Source organism: Dermochelys coriacea, chromosome 24 (genome assembly GCF_009764565.3).
Source record: "Dermochelys coriacea isolate rDerCor1 chromosome 24, rDerCor1.pri.v4, whole genome shotgun sequence".
Lineage (NCBI taxonomy): Eukaryota > Metazoa > Chordata > Testudines > Dermochelyidae > Dermochelys > Dermochelys coriacea.
Genome location: NC_050091.1, coordinates 1,441,632 through 1,460,197, shown reverse-complemented (window position 1 = coordinate 1,460,197; position 18,566 = coordinate 1,441,632). Strand labels below are relative to the sequence as shown.

Genomic DNA, 18,566 nt, shown 5'->3' with positions numbered 1-18,566 from the left:
TTGCACCCATTCTCACTTCCTTGATTGGGCCTCTTGGGATAAAAGTCCTGGAGCATGGCCACAGCAGGCTCAGGTCAGCTGACTCAGATTCATGGGACTTGGGTTGAGGGACTAAAAATTGCTGTGTAGACATTCAAACTCAGACTGGAGCCTGATCTGAGACCCTCCCCCATTGCAGGGTCCCAGAGATTGGGCTCCAGCCCGAGTCTGAATATCTACACAGCAATTTTTCAGCCATGGAGCGCAAACCCCGTGAGCCCCATTGACCCAGGCAGCCACAGGTTTACCCCTGTGTAGGCAGACCCTTAATTTCTCTCCCTGCCTTGGATACAATTTATCTCTAAATTAGTTCACTCTAATGCACACTGGGGTACAGTGTATATAAGAAATGCTAGATAAAGTGTTGCATTGTTCTGTATTTCAGTTCAAGAAAAACATGCAACCACAGCCACAAGATTTACAGATGAAGAAAGGGAAGGATGAGCAGTACTAAAAACAAAGCTTGGAGTAAAGTGTGTGTATTGTAGCTTGGTGCAGAAACAGCCAGGGAGCCAACATGTTACTAGGCTCACATCATTTAGCTGAAGTTCAGGGCAGTCACTGACAAGACAGAGCTCTCTAATTTGCTCCTTCACACGTCTCTTTAGCTTTGGGCTGTTTCACTTCTCTGGTACTAGAAATGCAGGTTTTCCATTCCCAGACACTGAAGAAACAATAAGAAAAGCAGTACTTGTGGCACCTTACAGACTAACAAATTTATTAGAGCATAAGCTTTCGTGAGCTACAGCTCACTTCATCGGATGCATCGGAATGCATCCGATGAAGTGAGCTGTAGCTCACGAAAGCTTATGCTCTAATAAATTTGTTAGTCTAAGGTGCCACAAGTACTGCTTTTCTCTTTGCGAATACAGACTAACACGGCTGCTACTCTGAAACCTGAAGAAACAATATGACCCAACTTCTCATTTCCATCGCATCCTTGCGCTGCACAGATTAAGCAAAGAAACAAGAAAGATTATTTGAAAAGCTACATATGCGTTGTTATTTTAGACAGACAATCAAAGGATGGATAGTGGACCAGAGCTGCTAATGTGACTTGGGACTGATTCTATGAGACATGCACACACGCACCACCCATTACACAGTCCATATGTGGGAAAGGGATAAGTGCTGTTCTGAAGTTGAACTGAGAAGCCTCAGAAACATTCAGCAGTAGATCAACAAAAACTCAGTTATAACTGAAGCTATTCAGTAAAGCTAAAACAGTGGGGCCAAGCTACACAGCTGTGTATTGAGACAGTTTTTGATGACAGCTTTTACATTCCTCCAATGGCTCCTTCGCTCCATGGCCCCCACTTGTAAGTGTCGCAAAACATCCTTCTGTGCTGGAGCAGCTACAACCTTCACCCAAAAAGCAGAACTTCCACCAGTCCAGGCTGATGGGTTACAACCCTTGGACTGACACTCAGCAATACCAAAGCAAGTTTGTTAACATTGTTGCCCCTTGGTCAGGATGTGCCATCCTACATGCATAACACCACATAACTCACAAATACAAAGAGAGCTCCTATGAGAAAAACAACGAGGCCTTTGATTAAACAGATTCTCCTAGTAAGGAGATGATAAAACTTTAACCATCACTCAACAACAAGGAAGAATGCCCCAGGCTGGGGTATCCAGGTGCAGAAACACAGTTGTAGCTATAAGAAAAGGAGTACTTGTGGCACCTTAGAGACTAACAAATTTGAGCATAAGCTTTCCTGAGCTACAGCTCACTTCATCGGATGCATTCAGTGGAATGTAGCTATAGTAATTCTAAGTTCTGTACCCTCAGAGCTGACCCAGATGGATGGAACGTGGGTAGCACTGCCTCCCCTGCAGAAATAATAGGGAAGATAGTTTGGAACCTGGTGATAAGGCTACAACATCCAAGTGCCACAGAAGCAAACAGATGTTTCCAGACCTAAACTTTACACATTTCTATTTCTTCAAAGGCCTCCAGTCTACACACAAACAGCAGCTACAGTAGGAATGACAGCAAGCAGGCAGCAGTAGCTCAGTGGTTTGAGCATTGGCCTGTGAAACCCAGGGTTGTGAGTTCAATCCTTGAGGGGGCCATTTAGGGATCTGGGGCAAAAATTGGGGATTGTGCCTGCTTTGAGCAGGGGGTTGGACTAGATGATCTCCTGAGGTCCCTTCCAACCCTGATATTCTATGATTCTATATCCCAAAAGTTTAAGTCTTCCTTTTACCAGCCAGATCTCTGGCCCCAATTACACAGATGGATCAAGGACTAGAAAATTCTGTTGCCCCATCCCTACCTGAAGCAGGGCAAAAGGAATGATTTTGCTGATATCTTCCCATACTGACTATGCCACGGGGAAAGCTTCTAAAAATTATGTTTTTGAAAAAAGGTCCAGATGACTAAGAAAAGCATCTCCCCAGTGAAGAAGTAGAATCCTCTATCAGAGATAGTTCAGCTGCATTATCCTTCAATACTTGATCTGGTTCTACTCAAAAATATTTAATGCTTTTTTTGCACTTTTGATCTAGCAATCTTAAAGCATTTTACAGAGGTAGGCAAGCCTTATTCCTCACATACAGATGGGAAAGCTGAGGCGTAACATGGTTAAGTGACCTAAACTTTGTCTAGTCCTCAATAATCCATCTATGTAATTGAGGCCAGAGATTTAAGCTTCTTGGGTCACAAATCGGTAACAGAAGAGAACCAAGGAGTCCCCACTGCCAGTCCCCTGCTATTAAGAACAAAGAAATTGCAGAGAGTGGATCAGATTTGAGACTCACGTAGTCCAGTATCCTATCTCCAACTCTGGCTAGCACCAGACACTTCAGAGGAAGGCAGAATAGCTCTACAGTAGGCAGATATGGGACAATCTATTACTCTTCTATTAGTTAGAAAAACACCTCAGGATTTTAAAGCAAAGGATTCATCTCAATTTTTTTTAAATGAACTCTGGGTATTCTTGATATCCATATAAATGTCCAATTCCTTTTTGAGGCTGTTCAAGTTCTGGCCTTAACGCCTTCCTGTGGCAATGATTTCCATAGTCTAATTATGGATTTTGTAGTTTCTTTTATCCATTTTTAATTTGCCATCTTTTCTAATCTCATTGAATGTCCCCTTGTTTGTGCATTTTGATAACTTAGGAGACAAGAAAAAAGTTGTCATTACCTTCTGCTTACAATTTATCATTTTATATACTTATATCCCATCATCTTCTTAATATCATTAAAACTACACTCTCCCACACTTGCCATTAAACCCAGAAGAGTCTTTCCTCTGTGATGCTTTGACCACCACACTCCTCCATATAAAAGGAAGTCCGTTGACTTCAGGACTGCCCTTCAATCCCAACTGAGCCAGAAAGTTTGTCTGGTTCTTACATGTGGAAAGCTATCACCTTCCGCAGGGTTTCGTTCTACACCATGTCCCAGGAATCACCTTTTGAAGGACGCTATCATTACCCCACATTCAACAAGAACTCTAGCTGTATACCAACCATGGATTAAACTAACAACCTGTGTCAGATAAATCGAAGGCTATTCCTACCTTGCAGGACCTTCTTGATATGACAGATGAGGGCTATCACTGAGAACAGCAATGCCATCGTGACAGGATGCCTCTGCTAAATATACGTGGGTGAGATTCCCTTGATGCTGAATCAGATACTGGATAGCCTAACAGCTTGGAAAGCCTAGGAACATGGGATGGCAAAGTAAGTTTGCTAACAAGTGTCTGCTATGTGTCTAGATACTGCAGATAATCTGGCTTTCTAGTTAAAGCAAGGGACTGGGAACCTGGGCTCTAGTCACAGGTCTGCCAGCAACTCACTGCGTGCCTTGGGGAAAGTCACATGAGTTCTGTGACAATTTCCAAGTGTAAAACGTTAAGAGGGTAAGTCACATATTAGTAAGTTATTCTTTAACATATGTACACGATTCTTCCTGCACAACATCTCAAAGATCCAGCCTTTCCTCTCAATCCTGCGAGAGCTCTCATCCCAGATCTCAGTCACATCTTGACTACTTCAGCACCCTCTTCTCTCACCTTGACAAATCCACTCTTGCCCCCATTCAAAATACTGCTGGAAATATTTTCTTGTCTCCTCACTTTGACAACTGTCACCCACTCTGTGTCACTCCAATGGTTCTCCCTACTCCACTGCACCAAACAACTTCTCTTAACTTTCAAGGTCCTTCACAGCAAATTGCCATAGAACCTATCATCTTGTATGCTACTGAGATGCTGACTCCTGCCTCCACTCTGCCAACAATGCCAGACCTTATTGCCCAGTTCTTAAACTTTAAACAAGCACTTTTGTTTGCTTTCTCCCATACTGCCCCTCAAGCATAAACTGTCACAAGGTTACCTCATTGCCCTCAAACTCTCCTTTGCCACAATGCCTACAACTGAATTGGTAATGGTTAGGCAGCTAGTGTGCCATGGCCACTGCCCATCCTGCTGACCAGTACTGTCTCACTGTTACCTTCATCTCCAACCATACAAAGACTGTAAGCTCCCCGGGGCAGGAACCACCTTTTTGTTCCATTTTTGTACACCACCTAGCATAACAGGGCCCGGATCCATGACTTGCGATAACGCCCTGACAAATAACTTTGGAAATGCTCTACTAAACTGATGAATGGGGGGTATAGCTTTGTTAGTCCCTTCCTCCACAAGGATGGAGCCTCTAGCATGAGTCTTTGGGTATAAAAGAGTGAGAAATATATTTCTAACTAAACAGATGCCTCTATCTTCTTTGGCTCAAAGATTCTACCTCTTTATCACAGTGAAAATGATTAGAGGCATGAAAAAAATCTCTGATGGAGATTGCAGAGGCGGGAGGTTTGTTTTACTGAGGAGATGTGGTAAGGGCACAAAAATAATGGTCTGAACATAAATCAGAATCTCCTATTCACCCTGAGATGAGATGGAAGAACAAGTGGACATTCAATTAAACTAAAAGGTGGCAAATTCAAAGCTGTTAAGGGGGAATATTTTCTCACATAGACACTGGAACTCCTTGCCCCAAGAAATCATTGTCAGGATTCAAAACAGGATAGGGCATTTGTACTATAAGAATATCATCCAGAGTTCTAACTGAAAGGAATTAAAAAAAAAAAAAAAAAACATTTTGGAAGGATGCAAACCTTCCTGCTTCACAGCTTAAGTCAATCTCTAACTAACGGGTTGAAAGAACTTTGTGGGCAGACTACTCCAGAATGGCCTTCTTCAGGGAAGGTGCAAGAAAACCTGCAGCAGCCGGTACTGTCCACTGCTGGAGACAGCATATTCAGCTAGATGGACTGTTCAACTGATCCAGTCTGGCATTTCTTAAAGGAAAATTTCCCTGGCCAAGTTAGTCTTCAGCAACACAAGACCTCTCAATACTGCCCCCGCTCTCACCTGAGAACAAGCATGTCCACGTTCCTTAGTCATCTTTGCTTCAGCTGCACCAGAAGCTATTATGAAGTGAGCTGCCAGGGAGACACAGCTGGCAGCACCTGAATAGCAGGGGCAGCTCCCTGGGCTCTTTCCCTCCAGAGAAGAAAACACGACAATACCAATGAAGAAGAAAGGAACACATCAAAATTGGCCCCAGCTCCGTTCCTCATGGAGCTGCTCATCTTTCATAAAGTCAAAGAGGTATGACTCATCCAGCATGCCCTTCTGCCACTGCCTTGGCAGTTGGTCCACAGTGTCCGTGCACTGTTGCATACTTGTCCTATTACTGAGCACAAGGGGGTGGGAGTTTCACATGCAAAACTTCCTTTTCTTTTTTCTTCCCCATCCTTCCATTTAAAAATCTCAGTTCCCTAAGCAGCAGATGTTCTGCTGTGACTACTGACTTCGGGAGACAACGTGGGACATTCAGTCCCTGGAAGCAACACATGGGATGTAGTTTCATTGGTGTGGCTCTCCTCCACTCGCACAACAAGAACTACAGTCCATCAGCCTGGATTCAAAAGGATGTTAAAAAGCCAGTGTATTTATGGGTCACCCTAGATAGTATTTGTATGTGAGCTTTCAATCACACTAAAATACCCTGAATCATCAAGAGCAGAAAGTGTTTCCTGAACAAGGTGGTAGGGTCCACCTGGGAAGCCAATGCACTAACACTGCATAGTTTAGGGCTCATTCTCTGCTACTCATTTGGAGAATATTGTGCCCTAAATTTGATTAAACTCTTCTCACGTTATACTAGTAGACACTAAGCTTGATCATACCATAAGAATCACAGGCACAATGAAACCAACAAAACTTGTGCAGTTTCCAGTCCTAGCCAATATTCCTCCACCAATCATCTAGGGTCAGAATGCAGCCAGTAAACTGATTGCCAAGGTAAAGCAAATGCCACACTTGCACAGGTGTTGGTGGGATGCATCTCAGATATCCCTGAACAATGGCAAGAGAAATCCTACGTGGACAGTGCTGCATGCTCACCATCCAGCTGGTATCAACAGTTCACTGCCGACAGAATGAGAGAGAGCTGCTGCCATTACCATGAACTCCCACATCACCAGGCTGGACAAATGGCTACCGGACTTTGGGGTCCCATGCCACCTTTAAAGCCAGCTTAACAGATTCAGGTGTGGCATGGTTCACTGTGCCAAGACCAACCATACCTGGGGCATCCATCCCACTGTGCATCTGTGGAGGATGCTGCACACAAGCTGGATGGTTGCTCTTTTTGCGTTGGGCTCCCTATGGGTCTTCCCAAGTTGAACCCTGCTGACTTAGCAGCTGCTGACTGGCTCAAGACCATTTAGCTTTTTCTTCCTTTTAAACCTTGCCTTTCCAGTACCAATTGCTATCTATAGAAAGAGTCTGGACTGGTAAATGAAAGGCACGTTGGCCCTGCCAACTCATACCAGAGGACTAAGTGAACCTTACAGTCCTTCTCCAATTCAAGAAATTCATTAAAATATTACACAAATTAAAATGTATTTGATTGTGTCCACTGAAACCCACTGCAGGGGACAAGCGAAGACCTGTCACTTAAGGCTGGTGGTGAAAGGCTCACGGAGTCTATGCCTCCTGTTTGAAACAGATCCAAGTCTCACCAGGACCAATTCTGCCCTCCAATGTTTTCAAGGAACACCAACCAAGTTTTTATGAGGGGGATTTAGTAGAGGAGACCTTAGAAGCAGAGTTTGTTTCAACTATCTACAACCTTGGTTCCAAACACATTTAATCTCTCTACAGACCTCAACTCTGCTTCATCTGCACCTTCCTTTCCCCTCTCACTAAAATTGTGTATTAGGGAAGTCTGGGACCTGAGGACAAAGCAATTGAAATGCAAGATGTTACAAGGCACCAGCTTAAACACACAGGGAAGCGACAGCACATCAGCCTCCAACTCAAACAGCTTCACTGGCTCCCTATTCATTTCAAGATACAGTTCCCAAGAGACCTCCTCCTTTACACAGGCTCTCCGTGGAGCTGTTCCCCTCAACACCAAAGACCTTGCCTCACTACTCCCATCTCCCTGCTTGTTGAAACTTTTCCTCCAGTCTTCTCCATTCTGCACATACTGTATCAACCCAAGAGCTTTCTTTGCACCTTCCATGATCTAGAACAAGAGGGTTCTCAAACTGGGGGTTGGGACCCCTGAGGGGGATCGTGAGGTTATTACATGGGGGGCTGCGAGCTGTCAGCCTCCACCCCAAACTTTGCTTTGCCTTCAGCGTTTATAATGGTATTAAATATATAAAAAAGTGTTTTTAATTTATAAGGAGGGTCGCACTCAGAGGTTTGCTATGTGAAAGGGATCACCAGTACAAAAAAGTTTGAGAACCACTGATCTAGAACATTTGTAAAATGTATCCGACTATTTGCAACTCATCTAACACCTCTCCCCCCTTTGCCTATAGAAAGTAATTAAGCTAACTCCTTTACAGGGAGTAGGGGGGTAGGTGGAAGGGGAAGAGGCTGTCCTGGTGTTCTGGACCAAAATTTGACACCATCCTGTGACACAGGCTACTCTACAGTCCACCTACCTAAGGAGGTGATTGCATCTCACTGCAAGTGAACTGATTCCTGGCATATGGAGACACGGGTCACTTGTCTTGAAGGCCAGTAATCTTAGATCCTGTCAGTTGTTCCATACCAGAGTCACACTGCTTTAAACACAGACATATGGCAGACCCTATGGCACTCATTGAGATTTTGCTGCGTAGCCATATTTGTAAAGTGAGATCCCTCAGGACAAATACGTTAGAAAAAATTCTAAATGAACTACAGTAAGGGAAAGGACTGTGCTAAAAGCAGCAAAGTGATACTCAAAAGGGGAATAAGTCTGTATAGCCCTTTGAAAATGGAAAATGAAAATCTGACAACTTTTCAGAGTAGGAAGTTGTAGTAAAAAGAGAAGCAAGAACAGAACTAGACTACATCTACATCTACAATAACTGAAGGACATTTAGAAGCCTCTTTAATGCTAGCTGAGAAACAAGAAGATTAGCTTGTGTTCTCTTCTTCCCAAGTGGAAGGCAAACAAATACACCTACATGATAAACTGACCATGTCCCTGCATAGGAGGCCTCAGGAAACAATGGGACAACTCCCACCACCATGTGAAAAACAGAACCAGGGAAGAAGAAAAGCCATCCAATCAACAGGGCATCACAAACAGAATGGCCAGTCACAAGGGTTCCAGGTAGCTAAAACCAGCCTTCATGCAGGCCACACTCAGGCTGATTGAATTTAGAGTAAAAACCATCCCACAATAAAAGAGGCCTGATCATTCTCCCACTCACCTCAAATCTCAACTCTTCTAGGCAACCCAAACTGTTTCTCCACCCGCACTACTGCACCAGACCCAAGGTCCCTAGAACACAGGATCAAACTAATGAAATCAAACTAAAAAACTGGTAGAGCATTCTCACACAGGTGTACGTAACCTTCTCTACCACCCACAGGGAGAGGAACTTGCAATCCTTTAACAATGTCTTTCCATTGATTCCCACCTTTTATACTGTGGTGTACCTTAAACTAGACCTCTTACTAAAGCATACAGGACCTTACCCCAAGTCACCAGTAGGAACTCCAGACAAATGGATTAAACCTCAGGGACCAGAGGAAGACAGTAGAAGCAACACACACACACACACAAAACAAAAGCCACACTAAAACAGATTCTTCAAACAGAAATCAAGAATAGTTGCAGCTGCGTTATTTCAAGAAAACAAACAAGATGGTTTACTAAAACAAGTTTATAATCCACAAGGTTTGGGGATAAATAAAAGTGTGAGCCCACTCAGAGGTATACAAGATTTAACACCTAACTCTAGCAGCTTCTGGGTCTGGCAGCACGTGATTGAAGTTATGTATTGGTCCAATTTAAAGAAACACACATAACATCCCCACATTATCTAGCACATTTGAACAGAAAGAAAACTAGAACTAAGCATTCAACCTAACCACCTCAATGCACCTTAAAGCTACAGGCAAATTAAAAATGCTGACGTTTTCTTACTTCCACAAATCCAACTGATTTTAAACAGAGGAGTCAATCCAAAAAGCCAATTTCCACCATCTTGGTATCTATAATTTCAAAAAACAGAAACCCGCTATATCTTAGTGAATATAAATACCTCTTTTGGACAAAAGAAAATATAAAATCAATCTTCTATTCTTTACTGATATTGAAAATTCTTTACACACTCTAACAAAGCAAAGGTCCTGCTTACCTTAAGACTCTCCACTCATGCTACCCAAGAGCCACTTTAAATTCAGACATGCTAAAGATTCCAGTTTCACCCTTAAACAAAAAACAAGCCTATATGTAAACTAAGGATTTTACACAGATTTTGGCTTCTCATTCTGAACCTGCTGGGGCAGCTAACCAGCAGCGTACGATGAAATCATTTGTCTAATGACTCAAAGGAGCCTGACATATGCAATGCTACAATGTCTTAACTTCCATCTATGCTGAATACAAACCAACATCTATGTCGTAAAATGCATTTCAACACAGCACACACAAAATGGCTGGCTCCCAAGATGAGCATTTCCATACAATGCTATAAAAAGGATAACAACCAAAAAAGGTAATTATGACTTAACGGCTAGGCAGTCAGAAGAGAGATCTGCAAGAACACAGATACCAAAACACCAACAAATAACACGCTGCTCTTCAAATCCTGATGCTTCAGCTTGTAAGTTGTCAAGGAATATTACACTCAATTCACGCTGGTGTGTAACTTGCAAAGAGATACTATGGTGTGATTGGATATTTGTGGATGGGGGAATTTCATGCAGCTAAGGAAGAAAAGTAGGCCTATCACGTAGGTTTCATCATGAACAAAAAAATGCATCTTTCTTTAAAAGAAACACAATCCTAAATCCTCCTTGACAAAGGAAAAATTGCAAGCAAATATTCTTAAATATTCCAAATGCTGGAAGCGAGAAGAGCCATTCATAAATTAGGGATTCGAACTAGGTTTTTATTCATAATTTCATTCAGATTGTGCAAGAGTTTAAAAAAAAAACATTTAAAAAGACAAACCGTAATGCTAGTTCTCAACAGAATCAGGGAGCTGTCTCTAGATTGCAGCAGACCATAAATTCTTATAGTCATTTCAGTGCAAACTCACTAAACAGTCCACTGTTTTCCCTTACAAACCAGTTCTTTAGATCTGAATGATCACAGCAAATATAAATACTCACATAAAGGAAACAGTAACATTACGACAGCTCTATTCATTAATGTGCATACATAATTCTCATCTCTCCAACACAAATTCGGGGTCTTTGCAGTACAATGTATCTAGAAAGCAAATTAAAAAAAATGAATGCAAAAAAATTGTGGTCAGTAAGAAAAAATTACAACTTCTAAATCAATTCACTGTCTCACATAACCAAATGCCCATCATTGCAAAGGAGTGTAGAAACCGTATAGCAGTTAACACACCACCACCCCAGCCAGAACCCAAAACTGCAACTGTCCAGATGTGTGGAAGCTCAGAACATTCTATAATTTTGCTGCCATGTGTTTGACTTTTGTACGGTACAAACCCAACTGTGTGTAGCAGATGGCATTAAAAAAAGTATTTCTACTACAATTGTCAGGCTTTACCAAGAAGAGGAGCAGAAGGAGCAAAATGTTAGTATTTGGTCTAGTATCTGACATTCATTTTTCAGGTGCATTTTTTTCTGAAAATGCCGTTATTAAAACCAGTTTGGTATTAAAACAGAGACCTTAACTAACTACAGCCGTTAGATACGGCAGGGCATTCTGTAGGTTTCCCCACTCAAAATCATTTAAAATATGAGGCGACAAAAATATAAACTGCTTCCCTCTTTCCGAAAGCCAAAGGGGGTGGAGAGAGGGAAGAAATCTCTTTTCCTCACAAGGAACGTGGCTGTAATTGAATGTTTGGGGAAACTGGCCCTGCAAGGCTGCAAACATTATCCACTCTCAATGAACTGGTCATTTAAAAATAAAGAGGGGGCAAAGGGGGAGTTTTCCTCTTAACAATCCTCCTCCAGCTCTACTCCCCATCCGTCAGCCTGAGCAAGCAGAGATGACGCAGGCTGCCTTATATAATAGCCTGTGATTTCCTAGACTGCAGGCCTTCCCTTTGTGCTCTGTATACACTTACACACACGCACACACAGATTCACAGCCCCTGGCACCATGCCAGCACTAACCCTCGTCAGCTGGTTGACTCCATTCACAGAGAGGGGTTGGAGCTGACATGAAAAGAAGGGGGTGGGGGTGAGCTATTACATCAAGCCATCAGCACTACAGACAAAAGAAAATTTTTTATATACCCAAAATAAGCCTTCCCTTGCAGCTTTAGATCAGGGAGAGTCATATTTAGTAATTCCACAAGAACACCAAACTCTGAACAAGGAACCTGAACAGAGGTGAGGTTTTTTGGGAGGTAGGGGAGGGAATCAGTCCAACAGCAAACACAAGCAACAGTGCAGTTCTCTTTAAATATAATGTAATAACATTACATTTAACCTTCCAACTCATGTTAAAGGAGAGAGAAAACAGCCATGATATAATCCATAAAGAGCCTTTTGTCTGTTAAAAAGGACAGTCTAAAGAATACTTACAGGTACAATATCCTGCTGCCTCCTTTAGTTGTCAAGAAAATTAGAGACAGAGAAAAGAAGGGAGGAAGAGAGACAGAAAGAAGACAAGACAGAGTGAGAAGGGGGAGGGAGGGAAAGAAAGAGATTTTTTTTTTATGAGAAGCCCTCTCCGTAGAACATGGGCGGCCCCGCGTGCCATCCCCCTCTAGGGACCTGCAGAAGCCCTGTCTCAAAACGGGCACTTCCCTGCCAATCATGCGCTGTACTGTTATATTAAACAAAAGAAAAGGGGGATGCTTACTTTTACCCATGATGCCTAGCGGGGGCAGGGGAAAAAAACCAGTTGCAGCCGGTTTGTAACCTCAGGACATGGAATTATCTCTTAATTTTTTTAAGTCGTTTGTGGTATAAAAGTCAGTTAGCGGCCTTCTCCCCCCCCCCCCCCCGCCAGCAGATTCTGGCATCTTGCCAAACTTTGTCTTCATTCATGAGAGCTCATTTCCTCCAACGCTATTTTAACTGTTTAGTTCCCAAAACAAATTTTAAGGATATTCCATCAATGTGGAGAAGCAAATAATAAAGATGTATCCATGAGAAAGAGAATGCCAATAATCTCATTCTTCTGCATCTCGCCAACACACAGGCTTACCTCCCTGGTGTTAGGAGTCAGGGAATAGCCAACGCAGGAAAGATGGGGATTTTTGTAGCACTCCTGAAATCATGGCATCAGACATCAAGGCATCAACCCCTCAATTTTTCCCATCCAATACCAGTAACTTGATTATAACTGGTGTACTCTCTTCCTACAATCAATTTGTTACAGGTGTTTCACAAAGGTGATCAGTTACAGCTCTTCTACACATTCTAGCCAAAACCAGGTAGATCACCATACCCCACATTACTCTACCTTCCATGCATGCCACACCATCAACGAAAATTAAACCACTTCTTCACAGCATCCTCACTGTCCTAACAGCAGCTTTATCCCCGACATGCTCACCATGCATTTCACTACACACTAGGACTATGACTGATATTTTGTTGGGGTTTGATAACACTCTAAGAATGTACCCAAAGGTTCTGACCAAGGCATCATGTTTTTGTAGGAAAGGTGGTCGTGTGCAAAAAAAAAAAAAAAAAAAAAAAGTGACTTTGTATTCCATCTGATGTTCATGTAATATATCTCTTATTCCAATACCTGTGCACATCAGCAGGGCTTGAAAAAATGTATCCAATCCTTACTAGTCCAAGTCTAAGCACTCAATTTATTGTTCAGGCCAGAATACCCCAAAACCCTCCCTCCACCCCACCGCAAGTCAGTTACTACTACCTACAGAGATAAAACAGTGCATGTGCTTATAGTACTCAGGAGTATCTCCTAAGAGCAAGGAAAAATCAGATAAAGTGGTTTTAAGTCTAAACCTACATGCTTTTTCCCCTGAACCCCCTCCATTTGTCTAGTCTAGTGCCCATCCCCAGATGGTCTGACATGTTCAGGCTGTCCATCCCCAGAGTAGGTCTGGTCTCATATCTTCCCTGACTGGCTGAGCTCAAAGGCTCTGGCTTCCTGCTCTCAGTTTTCTTCTACCTTATCTATCCTTCACTGGTTAGCCATCCACTACACCTCTGGACACCCCAAACCCATAGTAGTTGGGGCCCCATCTGCAAGTGTCTCCTGCCCATCAGGCCTTCCCATGACTTGAGGTCCCAGCGGCAAGATGTTGGGTCTTCCCCTAAAATTTGGGCCTGAAAGCTCGTCTTCCACAAGCTGTTTCCTCTGACTATATCCCCATGAAGCCTAGGTCTTGCCTAATGGACTGAACTCAACATCACTAATCTCTCTCTGGTCTGTTCCCCACAGCAATATTGGTCCTTTGGAGCTCTGCTGTACCATTCTGGTATACCCAGTCTTGCTTCTCTTGGACTTCTGCTACATACTACACCTACCTCCAGGCTCTGAGCCATTCCTTAGCCCTCTCACTCAGACTTTCGCACACTGCCAGGGGACGGGTGATGGGGGAGACAGCAGGGCTGAAGAGTACCACTCAAATGGTACAACTAGGAACTGCCACACCTGTACTCCTCAAGCCATTAAAGCAGACAGGGTACCATTCAGCCCCAATCACCCAGCCTAATTATGTTTGGGGAGAGTAGGTTTTTCAAGTCCTACACTGATGCATTACAACTGTGCCAAAATAAAGCAATTTCAAACTACAGATTCCTGCAGCTCTATACTGCACAGCATGTGTACATGGCACTTTATAGGTACATAGAAAGGCAAGGTCCCTTCCCCCAGGAGAATTTATGTCTAGATTATATAGGTGCAATCTAACAACTAAGGTGCAAGAGTGGAAGCAGATGGCACCAGAGGCTTGTGAGGAGAAAAGTCAGATGCAAGTTGTGAAGAGTGATTTGACAGAGGAAAAGAAGGTTTGGTTGGTGCAACAGAGATAAGGCAGATCCATTATTAGGGAATGGTGTGAAATTGGTGGTAACTGAGGAATCTCATGATCATGCGAATTTTGTTCAGTAGTACAAAAAACCTGCAAAAAACTGCTCAGTAACCATAATGCTGGCTTCCTTCAGCCCAATGAATGCCCTGACTATCTGTACTGAGATAATTTTGAAATATTGAACTAGAATTAAGACCTATTACGATGACAATATTCTACACCTATTTGCTGCAAAAATATACGGAACTACTACTAAAAATGCTCAGATACCATGAGGCAACCCAATTCAAACTAGCTTGACTGATGTTCCTAGCAAACATCTGCTGGCAGCTTGAGCCCTTCAAAGCTTTTTGTCCTAGAACTGGGTGTGAATTTAGCAACACTAAACAAACACTAGATAATAAGAAGGTATTAATTTATGCTGCATTTACAACAGAGGCCTATGGAAATCTGTCACTATCAGAATACCCAAAAAGTTCAAATATGATGGGGGTGATGACAAACTGATAGTAAATAGCAGACCTTTCTTAAATGTTACCCTGAAGACTTCTGAATTCAGACATTGATGCCACATTGTTGGAAGGTGCAAGTCATTAATTCATTTGGTCTTAATGATAGAATTTGCCTCAGTTAATGTATCTTCAGACATAGGTACTCAATTCCATTGATGTTACAGAGGCTGAGCACCGAATACCTACATAATAGAATTTGGCCCATTATATTTAACTCTTTAGTTACTTGTTATATTGATAAAATATATACTAGTTATATGGAGAATTAACATTTGCATAGTACTTTACATTTTCAAAACTATACCTGGCCTACCTCACACCTGCAAGATTGATAAAATGAGAAATAGACAAGTTAAGTGGCTTTCTCCAAGGTCAGTGAGTCAGTAGAAGAGCAAAGAAGAATACCTAAGTGTTCCAACCCCCTGCTCTATCCTCTAGAGAGACTGCTGCTCACACCCAGTTCTTGTGCCTTTGAAAACCAAATCCCCACACCCACAGAGAGGCTTCTGATCAATTCTCAAAGAAATTCAGCTAATAAGCAAGAGACTTACCGCACTTAGGAAATTCATATACAACTTTCATCCAAATATATTGAATGCTTCTGCACCGAGTGCCTACACACACATTATATACACACACAATTTTATCCCTGATGCAAACACACAATACTGAGCTTGTGCCCCTATTTCAGGTCTTGTCTTTTTTTGTTTCAAGTAAACTTATACAGTAGATAAAATGTTCTGTACAACTTTCATATAAAGTATCGCCATATGACCTTAGACCTCACAAGCAAGACTACACTAAGGATACACACACACACACCTCTGTTTGTCGTGATCTCTAGTGAAGTTTTCAACCATTATATTGTGTGTGTTGGTGCATTTGTTGCCCCAGTCTGACCCACTAATACAAACCTAAGATACCCTTGTGAGCTTTAGAAGCGTGGCCTTGAGATCTTGTTAAGGAATCAGAGATTCTGTTAAAAGAAAAGGAGTACTTGTGGCACCTAGAGACTAACAAATTTATTAGAGCATATGAAGTGAGCTGTAGCTCACGAAGCTTATGCTCTAATAAATTTGTTAGTCTCTAAGGTGCCACAAGTACTCCTTTTCTTTTTGCGAATACAGACTAATACGGCTGCTACTCTGAAACCAGAGATTCTGTTCTAAGCTTTGTACAGTGCAATTCTTCTAGAAAGTGACAAGGACAACGCCTCATATTTGACCCAGAGATTTAGATTTTGTTAAAAAACCACCAAATATTTATGAAATCTGGACTGATTAAATTTTAAAAATAATCCTGGAAATATTTCTAATACAGACAGTTTTTACACAAAATCTCCCCTGCATTTGCAATCCAGACATTACAGAATTAATAACGTGAAAGTGAAATTCACCAAAACATGAAACTAACAATTTATCACACAACCACCATATAAAAAGTTGTATTTTTAAAATTTTCCATTAAATCATTAATGCATTAACAACACAGGCTAAACACTTAACAGCTAATGTTTAAATTTGTATGCAGGATTGTTGTAGCTGTGTTGGTCCCAGGATATTAGAGACAAGATAGGTGAAGTAATCTTTTACCTAGTACTTATATTTCAAATACCCTTATTGGACCAAAGAAGTTCTTTGGTCCAATAACCGATATTACCTCATTCACCTCATATTTCTAAGGTTTAAACAGACAATATCCTTTTAATATATCATTTTCAACTCATTCTGTTATGAAAAGGATTAGAGCTCCTACACAATAACCCACTTCTTTGTGCCATCTATTAGAAATGGACTGTTCGAGACTGTTTAATTCTAGTAAAATCTAGTCCATTAATTAATGTTTTAGTATGTTCCAAAAAGCTGATAAAACAGATTACTTCAAAATTTAGCACTACATTCTGTTAGGAAACAGAAATTAAGAATCCAATGTGTCAGTCAAAAAGGATGTAAATTGTTTATTGTGTTAATGCACAGCAGAAATATCTTGCAAAATAGGATGTTCATTTTTGGTGACAAGTTACAAAATTACAATAATCAAGGTTAACAAGAGCACTATAGTAAATCTGGAGATACTTAGTGCATGTAATTAGTACTACATTTAATTTATTTGTGGAGCAAGAATAAATATGACCGATTTACAAATTACATCTTTTACAAGATTTTGCATGCAAACCAATGAAACCTGCATGAAGTATCCATTCTTCTAAAAATAAACTATTCCACAGTGCACAAATCACCATGTAATCTATAACATAGTTACTATCATGCACTTAATCCATGAGGTGCAGAGAATCTGCTAATCATACTAGAGTTTCCATGCCATTCCAAGCATTGGTACCATCTGAGTTAGCCTTATTAAATAACATGGAACAATTTGGTTTACAAAGGGAGAAATAACTAATTAGCCTGTAATTACATAGTAGTTACCATAGAATGATGACCTAATGAGGTGGTTGGTTGGGCCCAACAAAATGTCACCGCTAATTCTTTTCAGGATGTGCGCACTGAAAATGCTACTAACAGCAAGTGATGAAAGGATGCTCAGCTTTAGAAGCAAGGAAAGGAAGTGGCCAAGCACTCATGTAGACTTGTAGACTACACAAGTGAAGGAGGGATAAAATAAATAATATGGAGCTAAGGAGTAAGAGAAATCAAGGCTAAAAAGGAATTCCAACACAGCTTTCAAGCAGTTTGCATTGTGTAGAGTGCTTCATAGTTTTACGGAAGATCCTGAACAAGCTTTGTTGTATTGCCTGTGGAAGCAAGGCTTCTTCAAAAAGTATGAAGGAAATCTCTCTATAAAGAGTGGAGGCTTTCTGAAGGAACACATCCGCTCAGTGTAGATGGCTTGGCCAAAAACTGCCTCTGATCATGAAAGTTCATCTACTCAAAGCAGGCATGTTTCTTAGACATGCCCATGGGTAAGTGGCAGCAATTTCTCTTCACTCAAGTGAAGGTTTTTTTACTTGCCTTTCACTAGGTTCAATATCTAGGAGTCCCTGTTTGGATGCTAGAAATTCAGGACACCCCTAGTTAGCAAATAAGTCCAAGCGTGCTTCCTCTCAACCACCATTTCCAACCAATATTACTTGCCAAAGTGTTTGTAACTTTTCCTTTGGATGCATGCTACGTTACAACCTCCATTCCTTGATTGCTCCTACACCTATTCCTACAGGGCACTTTGAGTTTACCTGAATTTTCTTAGTGGCCTTCAAGGGTATGTCAGATGCTACCTGCTTAACTCGCAGTGTTTCTTGCATGGAGTACATCACACACGTCCCATAGACTGCATAACCTTCCGATTCATTTCCAGGTAATGCCTGCCTTGATCTAACAAGCTATACAGTTTGGGGTCAATGATTAGGTCAGAGATTGCCCCTCCTCTCCTTAGGCTTAATCTCAACAGTGGAGATGCTCTTGCTGATCGTCACTAGATGTGTCCATCTGGGAACTGGGTATTCTCAATTGAGGGCCTTCAGATCTGAAATTCACTCCCAACAGAGCATGTTGACCTTCAAGCTTCACCTTC

General features: G+C 41.7%; 1 protein-coding gene across 6 annotated transcripts in view; it reads right to left on the bottom strand.

Moving 5' to 3' along the window:
* GATAD2B (GATA zinc finger domain containing 2B) overlaps positions 1–18,566 on the bottom strand; it is an 85,579-nt gene that overhangs the window by 42,611 nt on the left and 24,402 nt on the right. For 2 of the 6 annotated variants that reach the window (XM_043502259.1, XM_043502255.1), the window contains exon 2: positions 10,694–10,793. The exons of 2 other annotated variants lie outside the window; for them this stretch is intronic. In XM_043502259.1, coding sequence (XP_043358194.1) covers positions 10,694–10,695 — 2 coding nt within the window. In that variant the 5' untranslated portion in view covers positions 10,696–10,793. Of the gene's footprint in view, positions 1–10,693; positions 10,794–12,091; positions 12,361–18,566 lie in introns of those variants that run through there. 2 more of the 6 variants (XM_043502261.1, XM_043502262.1) reach the window with 2 other exon arrangements.